Source organism: Vulpes vulpes, chromosome 9 (assembly GCF_048418805.1).
Source record: "Vulpes vulpes isolate BD-2025 chromosome 9, VulVul3, whole genome shotgun sequence".
Taxonomy (NCBI): Eukaryota; Metazoa; Chordata; class Mammalia; order Carnivora; family Canidae; genus Vulpes; species Vulpes vulpes.
This window is the reverse complement of record NC_132788.1, coordinates 55,817,025-55,838,230: the sequence shown is the minus strand read 5'-3', so window position 1 is coordinate 55,838,230 and position 21,206 is coordinate 55,817,025. Positions and strand designations below refer to the sequence as shown.

The window sequence follows — 21,206 nt, the reverse complement described above, 5'->3', positions numbered from 1 at the left end:
ATTTTTTTCTGCTGTAATATTTTATTTTATTTTATTTTTTATTTATTTTATTTTTTTATTTTTTGCTGTAATATTTTAAAGTAAATCTTAGGAAGCGTGTCATTTCAGCCTACGTACTTAATTATCATCTCTAAAATACAAGGATATTTAAGACTTCTTTTGCAATCTCTTGTTTAGAACATGTATCACTGAGGATGTACAGTCAAAATAATTTGTTCTAATGTCATTTGAAATAATTGTTTTCTTGGTGTCTCAGATGTTAGTTTGACATAGAGCTGTTCATTTTGGGTCATTCCACTATTAAGAATTTTTTTTAATTGATTCAATTTTTTGAAATGAAAACAGCCAAAATTCTGTAACAAGGTAGGCTCAGAGAACTCTTGCTTCCACTTCTCCCCTCTATCTGTTCTTCTTGGAGAGCATTCATATTAGCTTTTGGTTTATCTTTCTAATGTTTTGGCTTTTAAATTTTACATCTTTTGGATTTTGGACTTTCTTCCTCCATTTTAAATTAATAAAATACTCATGAGAGACTGGCATATACAGAGGAAAATTTGACACCAGTTGACCTCTACTTTTGACATACTAGTACCTAAGTCATTTCTTTCTAAGCATAGGCGCTTTTTAATATGGAAATCCTATCGTGTTTAAAGTATTGCATGATACTTTTACCACTTAGAATATTCTCTAAACATTTTACATTACCTTTGTAAACCATTTTTTTTCTTTTTTCTTTATGTATTTGACAGAGAGGGAGAGGGAGACAGAGCACAAGTAGGGGAGTGCCAGACAGGGAGAGGGAGAAGGATTAGCAGATTCCGGACTGAGCAGGAAGCCAGGATTCGGGATTATGACTTGAGCCAAAGGCAGACACTTAACCAACTGTGCCGTCCAGGCACCCCTATAAAGCATCTTTAATAGCCATATAAGATCCTATAATTTGATGCCTTAAAGCTTTTTTGCCAAGTTTCCTATGTTGGACAGTTAGCTTTTTTCTCTTTAACACTACAGTAGTCATCTCTTTACATACAACTTTTTATATAGTCTCAGGATAAATTTTTTTTTAAGTTGAGTTTTGACTTTAATTTCAGTTGGTTAGCATATGGTGTAATAGTTTCACGTGTACAACATAGTATTCACCCTTCCATACAACACTCAGTGCTCATCACAATAGTGCCCTCCTTAATCCCCATCACCTATTTAACTCATCCCCCCACCCACCTCCCTTCTGGTAACCATCATTTTGTTGTTTGTTCTCTATAGTTAAGAGTCTGTTTCTTGACTTCTATCTACATATTCCATTTGCTGCTTTATTTTGAAGTTCCACATATGAGTGAAATCACATGGTATTTGTTTTTCTCTGATTTCGCTTAGCATTATGCTCTAGCTCCATCCATGCTGTGTTGGAAGTGGTAAGCTTTCATTCTTTTTTAATGGCCGAATAATATTCCATTGTGTGAATATATATGTACTACATTTTTATTCATCAGCCAATGTACGCTTGGGCTGCTTCCATTTCTTGGCTAATGTAAATAATGCTACTATAAATAATAGGAGTGCATGTGTCCCTTAGAATTAGTGTTTTGGTATTTTTTGGGCAAATACCCAAAAAGAGCCATTGGTGGATCATAGGGTAGTTGTATTTAACATTTTAAGGAACCTTAATGCTTTTTCCACAGTGGCTGCACTAGTTTGCATTCCCACCAGCAGTGCATTGAGGGTTCCTTTTTCTCCATATCCTCCCCAACACCTGTTATTTCTTATGTTATTGATTTTAGCCATTCTGACAGTTCTAAGGTGATATCTCATTGTGTGTGTATGTTTTTAAAGATTTGATTCATTTATTCATGAGAGACACAGAGAGGTGGAAACATAGGCAGATGGACAAGCAGGCTTGATCTCTGGACTCCGGAATCGCCCTGAGCCAAAGGCAGACACTCAACTGCTGAGCCACCCAGGCTTCCCTCATTGTGGTTTTAATTTGCATTTCCCTTATGATAGGTGATGATGAGCATCTTTTCATGTGTCTTTTGGTCATAGGATAGATTTTCTGAAGTAAAAGTTTTCAAATCAAGGCATATGAACATTTAAAAATCTCTTAATGTGGGGGACCTGGGTAGCTTAGTTGGTTGAACAGTTTCTTGATTTCAGTTCAGGCCATGTTCTCCGGGTCGTGAGATTGAGCCCAGCCTTGAGCCCTGCCTTGGGCTCTGTGCTCAGCAGGAAGTCTGCTTGGAATTCTCTCCCTCCCTTTGCTGTACCTTATGCTGCCCCCCCACCCCCCACGCATGTGCTGTCACTCTCAAATCTTTTTCAAAAATTAAAAAACATTTTTTTAAAAGATTTTATTTATTCATGAGAGACAGAGAGAGAGAGAGAGAGGGAAAGGCAGAGACACAGGCAGAGGGAGAGGCAGGCTCCATGCAGGGACTCGATCCTGGGTCTTCAGGATCACACCCTTGGCCGAAGGTGGCGCTAAATCGCTGCGCCACCCGGGCTGCCCAAAATTAAAAATCTTTTGAGGTATATTGCCAAGTGGTTTTTCAAAAGATTTAGCGAATTTATTATGGCACCAGCAGTCAGAAACTGTCAGTTTCCTGTACCCTTGTCAGTATTGGCATTAAATACTATGAAGTACTATGAAGTTAAACCTTTAAGAATTTACTCATAGAATGAGTGAATAAAGTAGCAGGAGCTATGAGAATTAATAAACTGTCCTTTTTCATGGACTTTTGGGGGAAGAAGGGTGTTTTTCTATTCTTGTCCTTTCAGATTCCGTTTCTAAGGTTCCAAGTATGTATTCATAGAAGGGCACTCATACTACTCAGTGACCAGAAAGATTTAATAGTAATTTCAGTGGTAAAATTGGCAAAGTGGAGGAATTTCTAAAGGTGTATCCTTTAATTCTCTGAGAACTGTCTGGGAGGCAGTATTTACTGCAGAGGAGTGCACAGCCAGAGCTAAAATGTTGAAGACCCTAAGACCTACTATTGCCGTTTAGATTTATTTATGACCTTGAATATGCTGAAACTGCTAGACCTTGGTGTTTTTAATTTGTAAAACGCAGAGTAGTACTTAGCTCATTGTGTTGAGGATTAAATGATCATGCGTTTGTTTAACGCTCATGAAAGAGTAACTGACACTTATATTTGTTTTGTTTGAAAGATTTTATTTATTTATTTATTTATTTATTTTTATTTATTTATGATAGTCACAGAGAGAGAGAGAGGCAGAGACACAGGCGGAGGGAGAAGCAGGCTCCATGCACTGGGAGCCTGATGTGGGATTCGATCCCGGGTCTCCAGGATCGCGCCCTGGGCCAAAGGCAGGCGCCAAACCGCTGCGCCACCCAGGGATCCCGAAAGATTTTATTTATTTATTCATGAGAATACACACAGAGAGAGAGAGAGAGAGAGAGAGAGGCAGAGACACAGGCAGAGGGAGAAGCAGGCTCCATGCAGGGAGCCCGACGCGGGACTCGATCCCGGGTCTGCAGGATCACACCCTGGGCTGAAGGCGGCGCTAAACCGCTGAGCCACCTGGGCTGCCCGGACACGTATATTTGTGTTAGCTCAACAAGTTAGCTAAACAAGTCTCTCTTCCAGGGACTATATTCCAGGTAAGTTTTCTTCACGTTAGAAAAACCCAGCAGTGCTATGAATCATCTTCAGTATTGAGGTTATTTGCTAGCTTATTGGGTAGACATTATGCCTTTATGAGATCATATATATAACCTCATCAGAATTTTTCTTAATTACAATTTAAGATTTCATTTTCTTTTAAAACTGCAAAAATTAGGGACACCTGGGTGGCTCAGCAGTTGAGTGCTTGCCTTTGGCCCAGGGCGTGATCCTGGGGTCCCGGGGTCAGATCCCGCATTGGGCTCCCTGCATGGAGCCTGTTTCTCTCTCTGCCTGTGTTCTCTGCCTGTCTCCCTCTCAGTGTCTCTCATGAGTAAATGAATAAAATCTTTAAAAAAACAAACTGCAAAAATTAGTTAAAAGGCAATTTAAAAAACTCATTTTAGAAATTTTGAAAATAAAACCACAAGGAGAAGGTAGAAACAATCTAAGAACTCTGATTTCTGCCTGTGTTGGGATTCTTCTGTATTTCATTTCAGGTTCTTTTTGTTCTTTTACTCCTATGGTGGCTTTAAGATAAGTGGCATGTAGAAGTTTTTGTTTCTAAAATACAAATGGTATTTATATTAGAACCTAAAACAATTTTGTGTAGCCTATTTTTTATTTTATTTATTTATTTATTTGTTTATTTATTTTTAAAAGATTTTATTCATTTATTCATGAGAGACACAGGGAGAGAGAGAGAGGCAGAGACACAGGCAGAGGGAGAAGCAGGCTCCATGCAGGAAGCCTGACATGGGACTCGATCCCAGGTCTCCAGGATCACGCCCCGGACCAAAGGTGGCGCTAAACCGCTGAGCCACTGGGGCTGCCCCTTTCTATTTAGTAATAACATCATGAGTATTTATTTCCATACGCCATTAAAAAGTCCTAGTAAGCATCACTTTAGAATATAGCACACATTAACCATCCCATAATTGAGCCATTCTTTTGCTGATATATGTATTGTCTCCAGTAGTATTTGAAACTAGTGTTGATTTATCCGTCACCCAAAATTGGAATTGTTTCCTTCCTCTCCAGGATACTTTTAAAGTACATTATGAGAACAACAGCCCTTTCCTGACCATCACCAGCATGACCCGAGTCATCGAGGTGTCTCACTGGGGTAACATTGCTGTGGAAGAAAATGTGGACTTGAAGCACACAGGGGCTGTGCTGAAGGGACCTTTTTCACGCTATGATTACCAGAGACAGCCAGATAGTGGAATAGCGTCCATCCGCTCATTTAAGGTATGGGGTATGCAACTCAGACATTGGGAGAAAGTATCATTTTATCATATCTGTGCTTTGGCTTTTTGAAAGTGTCTAAATATGGACCATTGTTTGGGTTCGATTGGTGTTCAAGGTGTTCAAGTAGTTCACAGTTGGGACCAACAAAAAGAGTCTTTTTTTTTTTTTTTTTAACTAAAAGAATCTTAAAAAAGTTTCCATTTATATATAGGCCATTTTTTAAAAAAGAGATTTTATTTTTAAATAATCTGTCTACCCACCATGGGGTTGAAATCACAACCCTGAGATCAAAAGTCATGTGCTGCACCAACTGAGCTGGCCAGGCACACCAAAGTAGGCCATGTTTTTAAAAGAAAATTTGAATAATAGAAAAAGGGAAAACCATACCACCATCCAGAATTAGTATTGCTCATATTTTAATATTTCTTCTTACTTTTATAATACTCTTAAAAAGATTTTATCATATTGCACATGAAATTGTATGTATCTTTAGTCTTATAAATGAAATCTTGTATTTTCATGTACAGTTGAAAACTGAAAACATATGCAGTTGAAAACCCCCTTGTAAAATATAGAGTTAGGGGCACCTGTCCCCTACACATTTGAAAATCTGCGTGTAACGTTTGACTCCCTGAAAATTTAACTAGCATCCTCTTGTTTCTGGAAGCTTAACTATTAACGTGAGTAGACCATTACCACATATTTTATATGTTGTATGTATTATATACTGTATTCTTATAATTAAGTTAGAGAAAAAAATGTTATTAAGAAAATCATAAGAGAAAATACATTTATAGTACTTACTGTATTTACTGAAGAAGATCCACATAAAAGTGGACCTGTGCAGTTCAAACCCGTGTTATTCAAGAGTCAACTGTACTTAAGTATTACAGAAGGATTCATTATAGGAATGAAGTGTTAGAATATTTCTTCCTCATTATGGAAATATGCTTATAGATTTGGAAGGTACAGTAAAGAATGTGAGGTGGGGAAACCCCCTCCATGATCCTATCACCTAGTGATTGGATATAGTTTCTTTCATTTTTAGTTTCTCTCCCTGCAGAGTAACTTAGCAATTACCTTTATCTTTGTATTAGTCCTTCAGTATTTGTTAAAGTATTTACAATTTTCTTCATTATTTATTGTTTAGGAGAATTAGCTATTTACCTGCCATGATTGAGAAATAGTTGCACTATTTAGAAATTTTGGAACCTCGATTGGGAGGCTTACGTTATTCCCAGTTTGGGGACTATGCTATGGGGAAGGCTCTTGGTACAGAAAGTCTTCTGTTTTTAGGATCATCTCCTATGAGTAAGTTTCTGGAGGCTTTAGAAGGCGTTGTCCTCTCTCTTGCAGACCATCCTCCCTGCCGCTGCCCAGGATGTTTACTACCGGGATGAGATTGGCAATGTTTCCACCAGCCACCTCCTTATTTTGGATGACTCGGTAGAGATGGAAATCCGGCCTCGCTTCCCTCTGTTTGGCGGGTGGAAGACCCATTACATCGTTGGCTACAACCTCCCAAGCTATGAGTACCTCTATAATTTGGGTCAGTGTTTAGTATTTAGGGAATAGAAAGGGGAGGCACTAATTTTCTTTCATTTCCTGCATTTTTATTTCTAGTGGTGGTTTTGTTTTGTTTTAACAATTGCCAGTCTTTTTTTTTTTTTTTTTAAGATTTTATTTATTTGTGAGAGACACACACACACACAGAGAGAGAGAGAGAGAGAGAGAGAGAGGCAGAGACACAGGCAGAGGGAGAAGCAGGCTCCATGCAGGGACTTGATGCTGGGACTCCAGGATCACGCCCTGGGCTGAAGGCAGACGCTTAACCTTGAGCCACCCAGGGATCCCCCTGCCAGTCATTTTTGATGGGAAGAGAGTACTGTCATTTTTTGGAAGATTGGGGTATTAGGAACAACTTCTCCTGGGTGGGGACAAATTACTGTTGTAAAAGTAATACAGGCATACAGTAGCCAGTTCAAACAGTCTGGGAAAAATCTTCTTCCTCCTCCAACTGCTTCAATTCTTTTAATTTGAGGTATTTAAAAAATAGAAACAAATCAGAGAGTAATAAACACTTTTACACAAGCACCTAGAACAAATTATTGTAATCATTTTGCCATATTTTCAAGTCTTTTTTTTTTTTTTTAATTTTTATTTATTTATGATAGTCACAGAGAGAGAGGGAGAGAGAGGCAGAGACACAGGCAGAGGGAGAAGCAGGCTCCATGCACCGGGAGCCCGACGTGGGATTTGATCCCGGGTCTCCAGGATCGCGCCCTGGGCCAAAGGCCGGCGCCAAACCGCTGCGCCACCCAGGGATCCCTTTCTTCAAGTCTTTAAACAGAGAAAACCACACAAACGAATGTATAGCTCAGTAACTGATTCTTTTTTTTTTTTTAAGATTCATTTATTTATTCATGAGAAACACACACACAGAGAGAGGTAGAGACACAGGCAGAGGGAGAAGCAGGCTCCATGCAAGGAGCCCGATATGGGACTTGATCCTCGGTCTCCAGGATCACACCCTGGGCTGCAGGCGGCGCCAAACCACTGCGCCACCAGGGCTGCCCTCAGTAACTGATTCTAAGAACACCTTATAACCACCACTCACTCAGGCCAAGACATTGAATTGAGCCAGCCAGCTTTCCTTCCCCACAATAGTATTTACTGCCCTGGTTTTTAGTCTCCACTTTCTCGACTTTCTCCAATTTTATCACCCAACTGTATGTTTCTCTAATCTCTACTTTAGTTTTGCCCTTTTTGAAAAATTTGAGGTTTTGTTGGTTTCTCTTAATCCATAGTTCCCTCCTCCACCTGATTTATTTGTTTCTGCTTATCTATTGCAGACCTTGAGTCAATTGTAACCTATAGTCGAGAGGTTTTGCTGACTCCTTACTCAGAATGCAATTCCATGCATTCCTGTGGGAAGCCTGATCGGAACTCGATCCCAGGACCCTGGGATCATGACCTGAGCCAAAGGCAGATACTCATCTACTGAGCCACCCAGGCATCATGCCTTTGTGTATTCCTTACAAGCTGAAAGCTTTCACCTCCCTTGGTGCTGTACAAAAGATAATTCTTGGTCCCGCTTGGGTATTTTCTGACCGAGACTTGGAATCACCTGTTTCTCCTCTAACCCCAGTTTCTATTTGTGGAAAAATATGTTTTAAGACCACAGTCGGAGGGACTCCTGGGTGGCTCAGCAGTTTGGTGCCCGCCTTTGGCCCAGGGCGTGATCCTGGAGACCTGGGATCGAGTCCCGTGTTGGGCTCCCTGCATGGAGCCTGCTTCTCTCTCTGTATCTCTCATTAATGAGTAAATAAAATCTTTAAAAAAAAAAAAAAAGACCATAGTTGGAGAACTAGAAATGCATATTGTTCTGAGTTTGGTCAATATCTAGGCCTTTTCAGCTGACAGAGCTAGGTGTGTATTATACCTATGTGGAAGAAAATTGTGAAGTTATATAGTTACTTAATAGTGTGGACTGTAGGGATTTTGCTCATATGTTTTGTCTGTATCTGATTCTATATTGAGAGTCCTTGTTCTTAAGGAGGAGAAGTGACGTAATTAGAGAGCATTTCACAATTGTTTGATCCCACACTTACGGCAGTCTCAGAATAAAAGTGGTCATGCTACCATTTCCAATATGATTACTGAAAAAAGTTTATTTATTTTTGGCATGACCTCTCCTGATCCTACCCTAGTGTTTTGGTGTGCTGTACGTATACTGAATATCTCTCTTGTCAGAACAGATAGCGTACCTCTCCCATTTGAACTCTAGACTTATCTCTGCAGTAACTCTAATTAATGCTCACCCCATCAGTGTTTACAGTGACCAATGACTCTCGTCATTTTCATGTTCTGGAGCTCATTCTCTGGTAGATTCCTTGGGGAAGGCTTGTGGGAATGAGTTCTTACATGTTGATAGTTGATAACAGCTTGTGCCTTTTGTGCATATAAGCTATTTTGATGAACATAAAATCACTGGTTCACACGTCTTTCCTTGAATATCTTAAATACGTTACTTTTTTTGGTATGAAATGTCGCTGTCAGAGTCTGATGATCTAATTTTTCCCCTTTCTAAGTCACCTACCCTTCTAAGTCTTTTTATATAAAACTGAAAAGGATTCTTTCTTTAAAATTTAATACTTTTGTAGAACATGTTTTGGCTACATGTGGTTGCTGTGCTGCTATTCTTGGGTTAGCATTATGGTTTTAGCTTACAGTCTGAAACCTTTTTGTAAGTTTTCTCCGTTGGGGCTCCTATTCTATGTTGAGTCTTTGCCTGTTTTCAATATTTGGCAGTTTCTCTTGAGTCTTTCCTTCATTGAAAACTTTGCTTCTTTTTACTTTTTATTTATTACAAGACATTGCCTGTTGTGTTTTTTCACTTGTATTCCTTTTAGCATAGCTTTCCTTTCCTTTCCTTTCCTTTCCTTTCCTTTCCTTTCCTTTCCTTTCCTTTCCTTCCTTTCCTTTCTTCTTTTTTCTTTCTTTCTTTCTTTCTTTCTTTCTTTCTTTCTTTCTTTCTCTCTTTCTTTCTCTCTTTCTTTCTTTCTTTCTTTCTTTCTTTCTTTCTTTCTTCTTTCTTCTTGATTTTATTTATTTATTTATTTATGAGAGACACACAGAGAGAAGAGAGAGAGGCAGAGACACAGACAGAAGGAGTGCAGGCTCCATCCAGGGAGCCGATGTGGGACTTGATCCTGGGTCTCCAGGATTAGGTCCTGGGCTGAAGGTGGCATTAAACCGCTGAGCCACCGGGACTGCCCCATAGCCTTTATTTCTAAAACAATTTTATTTCTAAAATTTCTTTTCTGAATTTTTTCTTACTTTCTGTCCGTTTTATGAATTTCTATAATTCTGGTTTATATTGCTCTTTTATGACTTGTGTCATTTGTTTTAAAGATTTTATTTATTCATGACAGAGAGAGAGACAGGCAGAGACACAGAGGAGAAGCAGGCTCCATGCACGAAGCCTGATGTAGGACTAGATCCTGGGACTTCCAGGATCATGCCCTGGGCCAAAGGCAGACGCCAAACCGCTGAGCCACCCAGATATCCCCACTTGTGTCATTTTTTAAATGGCTTTAGCTTGTTTTGAAATACAGCAGTTTTTTTGTTTGTTTTTAAGAGAGAGTGGGAGCAGGAGAATCTTAAGCAGGCTCCATACTCAGCATGGAGCCCAATGCGGGGCTCCATCTTGCGACCCTGAGTTCATGACCTGAGCTGAAACCAAGAGTTGGAAACGTAATTGAGCCACCCAGGTTCCCCGTGGGAACAGTTTTAATCAGTTCTGTGGCATGAATTTCTGGCATGTTTTTCATTTTACTTGGGATGTTCTCTCTTTTTGTAACTTTTAAAAACAGTGAGGGGCCCCCTTTTTCTGTTACTCATTTTTTTTAATTAAGAAAAAAAACGTTTTTTTTAAAAAAATATTTTATTTATTCATGAGAGATATACAGAGAGAGAGAGGCAGAGACACAGGCAGAGGGAGAAGCAGGCTCCATGCAGGAAGCCCGACGTGGGATTCGATCCCTGGTCTCCAGGATCCCACCCTGGACTGAATGCGGTGCTAAACCCCTGAGCCATTGGGGCTGCCCAAGAAAAAAATTTTTAAGTAGGCTCCACACCCAGTGTAGGGCTCAAACTCAACAGTCCTGAGGTCAAGAGTTGTGTGCTCTCCCAACTGAGCCAGCCAGGTGCCCTTCTGTTCATTTTTAATGTGAGCTTTTAGGAGGAGGTATTGTAATTGCCCAGTTCTCTGTTGATTTGAATGTGGTGGCTTCCTTTTGGAGCCCTCCCTGGCTCAGTTTCCTGTAGCTCTGCTGTCCATGTTAGGCTTGATTTTGATTTTTCCTCTGGCAGTTTTTCCTCTGAGTAGGGTGCTGTCCTGGGAGTGGAGCTCTGATGGCTATTCCAAGTTCTCAGGGACTAGACTGCTCTAGACTGGCAGTTCCTTGGGCCTGGTTTGCTCACCCACCATGTGGGGTCAGGGGAGGACTCCTTGGAACTCCAGCCGCTCTTCTACAGTTGGCCTGGTGAACAGGGTGGCCTGATTGGGGCTCTGCTCTTCTCAGGTCTGTCACTTGCCCTGTTGTCTCCTCTACTTTCTCCTTTATGTACACTAGTTTATACCCCCCCCCCCCCCCCCGGCCCCTTGGAGATCTGTGTTTTACCTCGTTTTGTTATAAATATGTTCTGTGGGTTTTTAGTTTTGCTGTGTGGTTGTTCTGTCTTTATGTAAAAATTGGGAAAGACCCGTAAGTATGCTGCCACCACCACCTTGGTCTCCCAGAATCTCGGAGTCTGTTAACTTTAGATAGTATCTCTATTCTTCTCTGTGTAAAGAGCAAGTGTTCCTATCCTCTGCTGCCCCCTAGCTCCTGTGTCACTTCCTCTGTTTTTCACATGCCTGCACATCTTTGTCTTTCTTCAGGTGACCAGTATGCACTGAAGATGAGGTTCGTGGACCATGTGTTTGATGAGCAAGTGATAGATTCTCTGACAGTGAAGATCATCTTGCCTGAAGGGGCCAAGTGGGTGTGACTGTTCCTTTCCTCTGCTTCCCATTTCTCTGGCAGTGGCCTTGTGGTACCTCAAGAGGAAGCTGTGTTCTGGGGGCGCTGAGTAGGCGCTCAGCACATAGTTGAGAGCTCTGTAGGGACTTTCTGACTGGACTTTCAACAGACAAGTTAGACTCAAATGAGGCACAAGCTTGATTTATGAAATATATTCCCTGAACAGAGTCCATCTTCATGACAGGTGTAGCATCCAAAGGGGATGGGATGGTCTGCAGCAGGACAGAATGCAGAGTCCGGACAGCCAGGTAGCTCTTGTGCTGCATTAATACAAAAAAGAAGAGCGGTGCAACAATGGCATTGTTTTATCCTGGACTAGTCAAACTAGGTTCCGAAAGTGAGGTCCTGATCTTGTGTTAGGGTTCTGTGCTTGCAAACAGTAGGTGCTGTCTTTGGCCAGTTTAAGCAGACAGGAGTGCATTTGGAAGGGTAAGGCATGTCTTATAAAATGGCAGCAGAAGTTGCAGAGCCAGAACATCTTTGGAAATCCAGGTGGTGGAAACTGACAGTTGTTCAGAGAGGACCTACCCTTAGCATGAGTGATAAACAACTATGTGTGTCTTTGTGCATTTCACTCTACTTCAAGGGGAGCTTCTGTTTGCCCTCTCTTGGGTCACATGTCCATTGGTAACCAGAAAGATCGGCACCTTGATTGCTCCCCCTGTGGAGGATATTCTAGGGAGGATGGGAAGTTCTAGCAAAAACTATAGTGAGAACCCAGAGGAGGGAGAGTGGATCCAGGCAGACAAAAACAGGACATGTCTCCATTGTACCTTATGGAGTGACTTTTCAGAGGCCTTATTAAGTTCCCAAGAAGTTCTTGTTGGGTGGAGTGCACAGCAGGCTGGCGGGCTGTGTGGGTGGTGTGCCTCCAGGAGTGGGCCAGTATTGGTGAGCACTAGCAAGAGCAAGATGCAGGGAGCTGGTCGTTACCTCAGCAGTAGAATGGTCTAATAGGGTATTCTGACAGCGGGTCAGCTGTTTCAGGAGGTCTGGTGGTCTGTGGTGCCAGGAGGGGAGCAGAGTGGAGTGTGGACTTAGTGACCTTGAAAGGCCCCCGTGGGCATTAGAATTTTCCAACCCTAAAGAACTTGTTGGTCAGTGCGGTTTGTCTTAGGCTGTATTTCATTCCTACCTGCATCTAGGAACATCCAAGTTGACAGTCCCTATGAAATCAGTCGGGCCCCAGATGAGTTGCACTACACTTACCTAGACACGTTTGGCCGCCCTGTGATTGTTGCCTATAAGAAAAATCTGGTGGAGCAGCACATTCAGGACATCGTGGTAAGTGACTCCACTGTTCTCTGCCTTCTGTGTCTTCCTCCCCGAGTATGGGGTCCTGGGGGCCAGGCACTTGCCTGTCTTTATCTTTTCCCTCCTGGGGCTGTTGGGTTTTGAGCACAGTCTGGGGGTGAGTGGGCGGGCTGGATGATGGTGGGCCTGCTAGGGCCCCTCTTGCCCCTAGGCAGACGTGTGGAAGCCAGTCCCCCTCATCCCTGCCCATTCCCCGTTCTCTGCCCCTACAGGTGCACTACACATTCAACAAGGTGCTCATGCTGCAGGAGCCACTGCTTGTGGTGGCAGCTTTCTACATCTTGTTCTTCACTGTCATCATCTACGTCAGGCTGGACTTTTCCATTACAAAGGTACCCACCCCTTGGCCTTTTGCTCACGTTTTTGGTTAGTCATTTTGGACCTTGATAATTTGTTTCATTAGCTTTACTGAGCATTGGTCCTCACAGCAAATCCGAGACAGAACCCTCTTGCCTAGAAGCCCCTCCCTGCCTGTGACCTCTGCTGACCCTTATCGTAAAGAGAGAGACCTTGTTCTTGTTGCTATGATCACAGAGCATGCACTGTTCTGTGAGACAGGGTGCTGCTGGTAGGCAAGCAAGCACTGCAGAAATAGGACAGCTAGCAGTGTGTGTTTCATGTTGGGGCTTCCCTGAGGATGTGACTGGCAGAGAAATTGGGGAAGAGCATTCACCTGGCAGGAACAGTTTGTGCAACAGCAGGGACGACTTTGGTGGAATCCAAAGGGGAGCAGTAGGGTACATGTAGCAAAGATGTTGATCCAACCTGGTTCCGTAGAACAGTGAGGCTACCCACTGAGTCATCTGCTAGGAAGCCTTGTCATACAGAAGGGCTGAGTGTAGGTTTTATTAATGAAATGGCCCCACTTTTTAAGCTATAAATGCTTTCATTTTTAAATTTATTAAAAAAATTTTTTTAAGTAGGCTCCACCCCCAGTGTGGGTTTAAACTCATGAACCTGAGATTAAGAGTCACGTGCTTCACTGACTGAGCCAGCCAGGTACCCCTGCTTTGGTTTTTTAAAACTTTTATTTAAAATAATTCTACATTTATGGAAACTTTGCAAGAATAGCAAAAATAATGATTGTATACTCTTCACCTAGGCGTAACAGTTAACATTCGGCCTTCCCGTTATATATAGTTATTTTTCCTGGACATTTAAGAGTAGATTGTAGACATTTATATCCTTTATTCTCTTGAGTACTAAAGCGTGCGTGTAGCCCAGGGACAAGAGTATTCTCTTAACTACAGTAGAATGATCGAATTCAGGAAACTTGATGTCACTGTAACACTTTTAACCAACCTGCAAACTGTGTTCAGATTTGGGGGACTGTCCTAGGGACCATAACATTTTCAGCAGTTGTTTTTCTTCCTCCAGGATCCAGCTGAGGATCATGCATTGCATTTAGTTGCCACATTTCCTTAGTCTCCTTTAATCTGGAACAGCTCTGGAGCATTTCTCTGTCTTTAATGACCTTGACATATTTGGCGTGTATACATCGGTTCTGTAGAATGTCCCTTAACTTAGGTGTATCATCTGTTTCTCTCTGATTAAATTCAGATTATGCATTTGTGGCAAGAATGCTATAAAGTGATGCTGCATTTGCAGCGCATCACATCGGGGGTACCTGATGTCAGCTGGTCTCAGTGCTGGGGATGTTAACTCTCCTTACTTGGCTAAGCGGATGTCTACCTAATTTCTTCATGTTAAAGTTACTTTTTTTCATCTTTAAGATTTTTTAAAAACTTACTCATTTCAGAGAGAGAGTGAGAGAGAGCATGAGGGGTAGGGAGGAGCAGAAGGGAGAGAGAAGCAGACTCCCCACTGACCAGGGAGCCTGACTTCAGGCTCTATCCCAGGTCCAGTGATCTATCGCAGCCCCAAAGTTCATTGTTTTTCTCTTTGCAATTAAGGTATGATCTGTTTGAGGCTATATAAATACTCTCATGTACATTTACTCATTAGTCATAGCATTTAGTATTGATTCTTATCTGAATCTGTTATTAGTGTGGTGGTTGAAAAACTGGTTCCTTTTGTTGGCACTGTTCTGTAAGGAGAAGCTTTTCTTCCTGGTTGGCTGGTTACTTGTTAGGACTCCTGGCTTCTTTACTCTATGGGCTACTGTCCCCTGGTGCTACTTATTTTGATGCTCAAATTGTTTTAGATTTGTCTGGTTTTTTCATGTCTTGTCATTTTTTAGAGTACTTCCTTTTTGTTGGGCACAACAGTGTGTTTAAGGCATAGCCTCCTGTACTTTCTCCAGTCAGCCCTGGTTCCTTTTAGAGGGGAATGATACCTAGAGAGCAGGATCTGGGGGCTAGGTGTGATCATTGCTTTTGGGGTGTTGCTGTGTCTGGGCCTTCCAGCAGACAGAGCTAGGGGAGAAATGTATGGTATTTACAATAGCAGTTAACACTGATATCTCACTCCAGTCTGATGCCACAGGGTTCTTGCCATCCTTCCTCATTCTACCGTTTTTCCTTCTCTCCTGGACCCTATATCAATATATTTATATATTCGTTGAATTCCATAAACACACAAAATAGTTTCAGAATTGCTGCACTCATGCCACCACAAACACCAGGCCTATCTGTAGAGTCCCAAGATTTGTTAGGAGTCCTTTTTGTCTTTAGACTGAGAATATCTTGTCGAGTACTGTGTTCTAAGGTAGTTAGCTTAGTTTTTCTATGTTAACTCATATGAAATATAGCTAGATTCATTTATTTCTGTTTGAATTTATTGTAGTTTCTCTCTCTGGCACTCTAAATATTTAATTTTGATTGTAAAATTGTAAAACTCTGCCTTTTAGATAAGCAATTTGAGCAGTCTCTGGATATCTTTTATGATTTATTTTGCAAAAATGAGCAGATACTTTATTTTCTCCTCTTTCTTGCACAAAATAAAGAAAGCACCATATATGTTTTGTCATTTTTTTCCTCACTAAACAGATTGTGAGAATTACCCATGCTAGTTTGTAGAGATCTTATCTTTTTTAAATTTTTTGTATAGCTACAGAGTACTGCATTGAATGAATGGGTCAGTTTATTTAATCAGTTCCTTATGTATACATCTCCCTATTTTAAAGCTTTGATAATTTATTGAGAAAAAACCAATTGTGGGCCAAATCAGCCATTTGCAGACCAGATTCAGCCTTTGAGCTGCCAAGTCAGAATTTTTGAGTAGACATGTGATGAGAGAGAATTCCGGAAAGTATGTAGGGCCTCATCTAAAGGGTTGTGAATGACAGGTTGTGAATGACAGGTTGTGAATGGCTTGGGCTTTATCCTTCAGGCCCTAGGAAACTCTTGAAGGTTTTAAGGAGAGAGACTTAATAAAAGTCTTGGAAGCCTTCCCTGACCTGCACTGAGCTCTTTCTTCCCTTTCTTGTCCCTTTTGTGGTGTGTTCTAGCATTAGTAGCCTTTCTCCCATCCTCACTCTGTGCTGTGGGGCTTTGAAGTGAATGTCTTCTTTATCTTTGTGTCCCCTGTCCTGCCCTATGCTGAACTGGTCAAGATTTAACATCCACAAAGGTTTGATTCTCTGACTTTCCAAGAAGATGGCTTTTCTTGTTTGCACAGCCAGTGGTGGGTACTTTTAGGGAGGTCAAGGTTGGAGCCGGCTCAGGCCTAGATGTTGTCACCCATGATGTCTCCCCCACAGGATCCGGCTGCAGAGGCCAGGATGAAGGTGGCTTGCATCACAGAGCAGGTCTTGACCCTGGTCAACAAGAGAATAGGTCTCTACCGTCACTTTGATGAGACCATCAATAGGTACAAGCAGTCGAGGGATGTGTCCACCCTCAACAGCGGCAAGAAGAGCCTGGAGACAGAACACAAGGCCTTGACCAGTGAGATTGCGTCGCTGCAGTCCAGGCTGAAGACAGAGGGCTCCGACCTGTGTGACAAAGTAAGTGTGTGCCATCCCAGAGTCACTCAGCTCTCTGCCCTTCTTGTCACACCTCTAGGGATTGTCCTCCACATTCTAGAGCACCATGGGGCTGCTGTGTGTGGGTCACATGCCGGGCAGCTCTTACTTTGCCTTGTCCTGTGGTGCTGACCCTTATGGTGGAATAAGAAGGTTGGGATCTCGGTTACTGGCTGATTCAGAAGGCTCGGCTAGCCTCCGTGTCACTGTCTGTTCTCCACCTGGCTGCTACTGAGAGCAGTGGCTTCCTCTCCCAGAGGGTGGACTGGGCACAGCTCCAGACTGCTCTTGTGTGCTGAGAAGAAGCTACACTTAGAATCAGGTGTTTGACTCAGACTTTGTAAATCTGGCCAAGTAACCAAACTTCTGTTTCTTTGTGTCTTAGTACCTCACAGTGTTGTGAGTGCACAATGAGTTAGTGCATATAAAGTGCTGAGCACCCTACCTGGGCTGTGCTTTGTGGTTCTTGTTACCTGTACAGGAAGAGGTGCCCTTCAGAGTCCCTGATCAAGCCCCTCTCCACATGCTGCTCCCAGAACTCCCTCCCCTTACCTTGTGCTCTTCATTGCACCTACCTTTTATCTGCAGCTCTTTTCTTTATGTGCTCGAGTGTTACCTGGTGGCTTCATGAAGGCAAAATGGCTCATCTCTCTTGATTGCAGTTTTCCAGTGCCTAGCACTGTGGCTCACTAAGTAATTGCTGAATGTTGAGTGATTGTGATTATGAAGTCCTCAGCCTCACAGCCAGCTGGTGATCATTCAGTCTCTTTGGCACACCCCTGCCATTAGTCTTGCCTGAGTCCTTGGACCTAATTTGGCTAGCCAAAGGGAAGAGGTGTACCTGGCACCGCACCAGGACATTGCCCATAATGTTTCCACTTGATCCTCACAATCCTTTATAGCTAAGGTCCGAGGTCAGAGCTTGAAGGTATAGAAAGTGGAGCTGGCATTTGAAGCCAGGCCTGTCTCCTGCCACAGCCAGCCCCTCTACCCTGGGAGCTCCAGGGTCTGTAGGCATGGGAGGTGGTGGGCCCTGCTGAGTGTGGGTGGGAGGACCATTCTCAAGCTCTGCCCTGCTCTTGCCTCGGCCAGGTGAGCGAGATGCAGAAGCTGGATGCACAGGTCAAGGAGCTGGTGCTGAAGTCTGCAGTGGAAGCTGAGCGGCTGGTGGCCGGCAAGCTCAAGAAAGACACGTACATTGAGAATGAGAAGCTCATCTCTGGAAAGCGGCAGGAGTTGGTCACCAAGATCGACCACATTCTAGATGCTCTGTAGCCTCTGACCGTTATCATCAGCATGGGCCCAGGGCGCTGCACTTTCAGATGGCAGTTTGGGGGTGAAGGAGGGAAGGCCACCAGCAAGGCCATTGAATGCTGGCATCTGTATTTTATAAAAGGTCTTCAAGGAAGTGAGGCCAGGCCCTGCCATAGGCAACATAAGCAGCTTAGTTTTTGTCTTAAAAGTATTCCTTTTTTTTAAAAAAAAAAATTAAACCCCATTAAAAACAAAATATCTTTGTGTTTTGAACAAAGAAATTTTCAGTAGTTGATTGTTTTGTTCTGAAGCCTAGGATATTCTTTCATCCCGTAAGCCCCTTGTGTTTTGCCCTTTTAATACCTGATGTTTGGGTATTTTACGAGTGTGTGTTTTGTGTGTGTGTGTGTGTGTGTGTGTGTGTTGTTTTTTTTAAAAGTATGCGTGGCCAAATGAAAATAAAGCAGGGACTGGGAACATTTGTTCTGGCGACAATCTCATAACTTACGTTGAGGATAGTACTTTTATCAAGTGCTTTTTATTAAATAGTGGATTTACTTAGAGCACGTTTGCATGGCAAGCATTACTTCTATTTTACATGTTAGAACAGTGAGGCCACAAAGATAATGTGGGCTATGTAGGGTTACCGGACAGAGTCTGAGAGTGAGGGCTCTGTTCTTACACTTTTTGTCTGTTCTGCATCACATGCTGTACAAGGCAGTAAGGACACAGTGATGGATGAAATAGAGAATAGGGGTTCTTTTTAAAAATAATTTTAAAAAAGATGTTATTTATTTATTCATGAGAGAGATAGGCAGAAATATATGCAGAGGGAGAAGCAGACTCCTTGCAGGGAGCCCAATGTGAGACTCCCTTCCAGATCCCAGGATCACACCCTGAGCCAAAGGCAGACAATCAACCACTGAGCCACCCAGGCGTCCCAGAGAACAGGGATTCTTATTGAGGACAGATAGTCAGATGATCAGACCCAAATTCATAATCACAAACTGTGACAACCCCATGAAGGAAAGGGACAGGGTTTTCCTGACAGTATTTACTGGAGAATACTGGGTTTACTCTGGATGGATAGGGGAATTGGGCAGTTTCCCTAGGGAAGTGACTTTGGAATTGGGCTCTATAGGAGTTATATAGATAGCCATAGCATGTGCAAAGGCCCTGGGACAGGCTGGGGCTTGTGGACCTGAAGGGAATCCAGAGACGAGGGGGTATGGCATAGGCTGCAGAGGTGGGAGAGCCCAGATGAGCTCGGGCTTTGTAGGTCTGACAAGGCTTCTGGTTTCACCCTGAAATCAAGGGGAGACCGACCAGTGTGAGACGTACTTAGATTTGTATTTTGGCTGAGAACACACTGCTAAAGGCCATAAATAGGTGTGGGACAAAACCTTGGGCAGGGAGGGCCATGTGCCCACATGGGCGCAGCTGAGAGATGTAGGTGGGTGCAGGCTTTCTCTCTGCCTGAGGTCTGTGCCTGGTCTTTACTTAGATTTGCTGCTCACCCTTCAGGTAACAGCTTAAGGTTATTGGCTCAGGGAGGCCTTCCACGATGTCCCAGACCTAGTCAGGTCCTCTTGTTCCACTCTGTCTCCACATCATACCACAGCTGAGAGGTGTTTAATTGCTGGAACTAGTTCCAATGGGGCCGGGGTTTCGTCTGATAAGGTCGCCTTATGTTACCAGCTGGTTTTTTGGATTAGCATGTGACTCATGGTGTGTGACATATTGGGGTGGGTTGAGGGATGGTTGTACCGTTTCACATGGAGAAGTCTAGTAAAGACCAGTTTTGAGGATGATGATGATGGGTTCCGTTTCAGACAGGGTGAGGTGGGTGTGCCTGTGACTTCCAAGTGGGAATGTTGGGGGCAGTTGGACATTCAGGCTTGGAGTTCAAAGAAAGGGCCTGGTGTGGAAATGATCAATGTGGATGTTGTTCAACACGCTGTGGAAGGGATGTGGAAATGGTGAGGTAGGGGTGGTGGTGGGTGAGGGTGTCTAGGAAGGGTGTTGAGAAGACACCCAGAACTGAATGTATGGCTTCAAAGTAGAGTGGCCGCTTGGAGCACCCCACTTGTACACAGGTTGGGGAGTAAGGAGCATGTGGTGTCATGGAAACCAGTGCTGCTGAGTGGTTGTGCAGGAGGAAGGCCGGAAGGGGTCAGCCCATGCTGGGAGCAGGTCACTGAAGCGGTCCTTCACTGTGTGGGTGGAACAGTGGGAAGGAGAGAGTGGGAGCTACGTGGGGCTTCCTCCAAGGTGGATGGTGTGCACCAGAGATAGGGTGCAAGACGGAGGGGCGAGGACGGGGCCACGGGGCCTGTGCAGCTGGAAGCTATCAGAGGGGAGATGCAGGTGTGTTCAGGGCCTGTGGGAAGGGCCTGCTGGAAAATGAGAAAAAGGTGGGCTGAGGTTTCTCAGGCAGTGGGAAGCTACGGGGTCGGAAAAAAGGAGAGGTCGTGGATACGGAGGAGGTTGGCTCAAGGCTTGGGCATGCGTTCACACGGACTGTAGAAACTTCGGGAGTTTGGGGTGTCCATTTCCTCCTTGAATGGAGCAGTGCTCCGTGATGGGCTTCATAGGCTGGGTCACGTGAGGGCACAGCCAGGAAGTGTCCTAGGGCAACTGCTCGCTAAGCATTAACTGTCGGTCCCAAGGCATCAGGGAACCTCCTTCCGTTCGCCAGTCAGGGCTTCTGGCGGGAGCGCGGGGGCGGCCTTGGCTGTCCTGGCCTCACGGGTTGGAAGCTGTGGAGGCGGCGCTGGAGGGGTGTTGACCGTGGTGTTCTCGTGGGCCCGGCCCCACAGGCACCCGGGCTCTGGCGCCCCTAGGTGGGACGGAGCTGCGCCTCCGTGGCGGCCTTGGAGTTGCCCGATTGCTTGGCGGCAGCCCCCACTCCCTTCCGCATTTCCTTCAATCTTTTCTCCCTTTTGGAGCAGGAAAGACAACTTGGCAGGAAGCAAGGGCTTGCGTCGACGGGCGCCCTCTGCTGGGCCGGTGGGCCGCCCGCAGGCCTGGGGAGGGAGCTGCGCCTGCGCCTGCGCCTGCGCCTGCGCCTGCGCCCGCGCCCTTGTGACGGTGGAACCTGCGGGCACGTCAGTGGGGGCGCCAGGAAGTGAGGCCCATGCACAGGCGCAGAGGGCCGGCTGGGCTAGGGAAGCCGCGCATGTGCGGGGCTGCAGCCGCTTTAAGGCAGGGCGGCTCGGAGTGTCCTCGACGCCAATGCCCTGGCTGTGGCGCCAT

At 44.0% G+C, this 21,206-nt stretch overlaps 1 protein-coding gene across 1 annotated transcript in view; it reads left to right on the top strand.

Moving 5' to 3' along the window:
- Positions 1-18,232, top strand: part of RPN1 (ribophorin I) — a 29,126-nt gene extending 10,894 nt beyond the window's left edge. Inside the window, exons 4-10 of the mRNA XM_025991586.2 lie at positions 4,662-4,871; positions 6,228-6,420; positions 11,317-11,416; positions 12,604-12,742; positions 12,985-13,104; positions 16,434-16,679; positions 17,790-18,232. Of these exons, the coding sequence (XP_025847371.2) occupies positions 4,662-4,871; positions 6,228-6,420; positions 11,317-11,416; positions 12,604-12,742; positions 12,985-13,104; positions 16,434-16,679; positions 17,790-17,972 (1,191 nt within the window). The 3' untranslated portion in view covers positions 17,973-18,232. The remainder of the gene's footprint in view (positions 1-4,661; positions 4,872-6,227; positions 6,421-11,316; positions 11,417-12,603; positions 12,743-12,984; positions 13,105-16,433; positions 16,680-17,789) is intronic.
- The last annotated feature ends 2,974 nt before the right edge of the window (positions 18,233-21,206 follow it).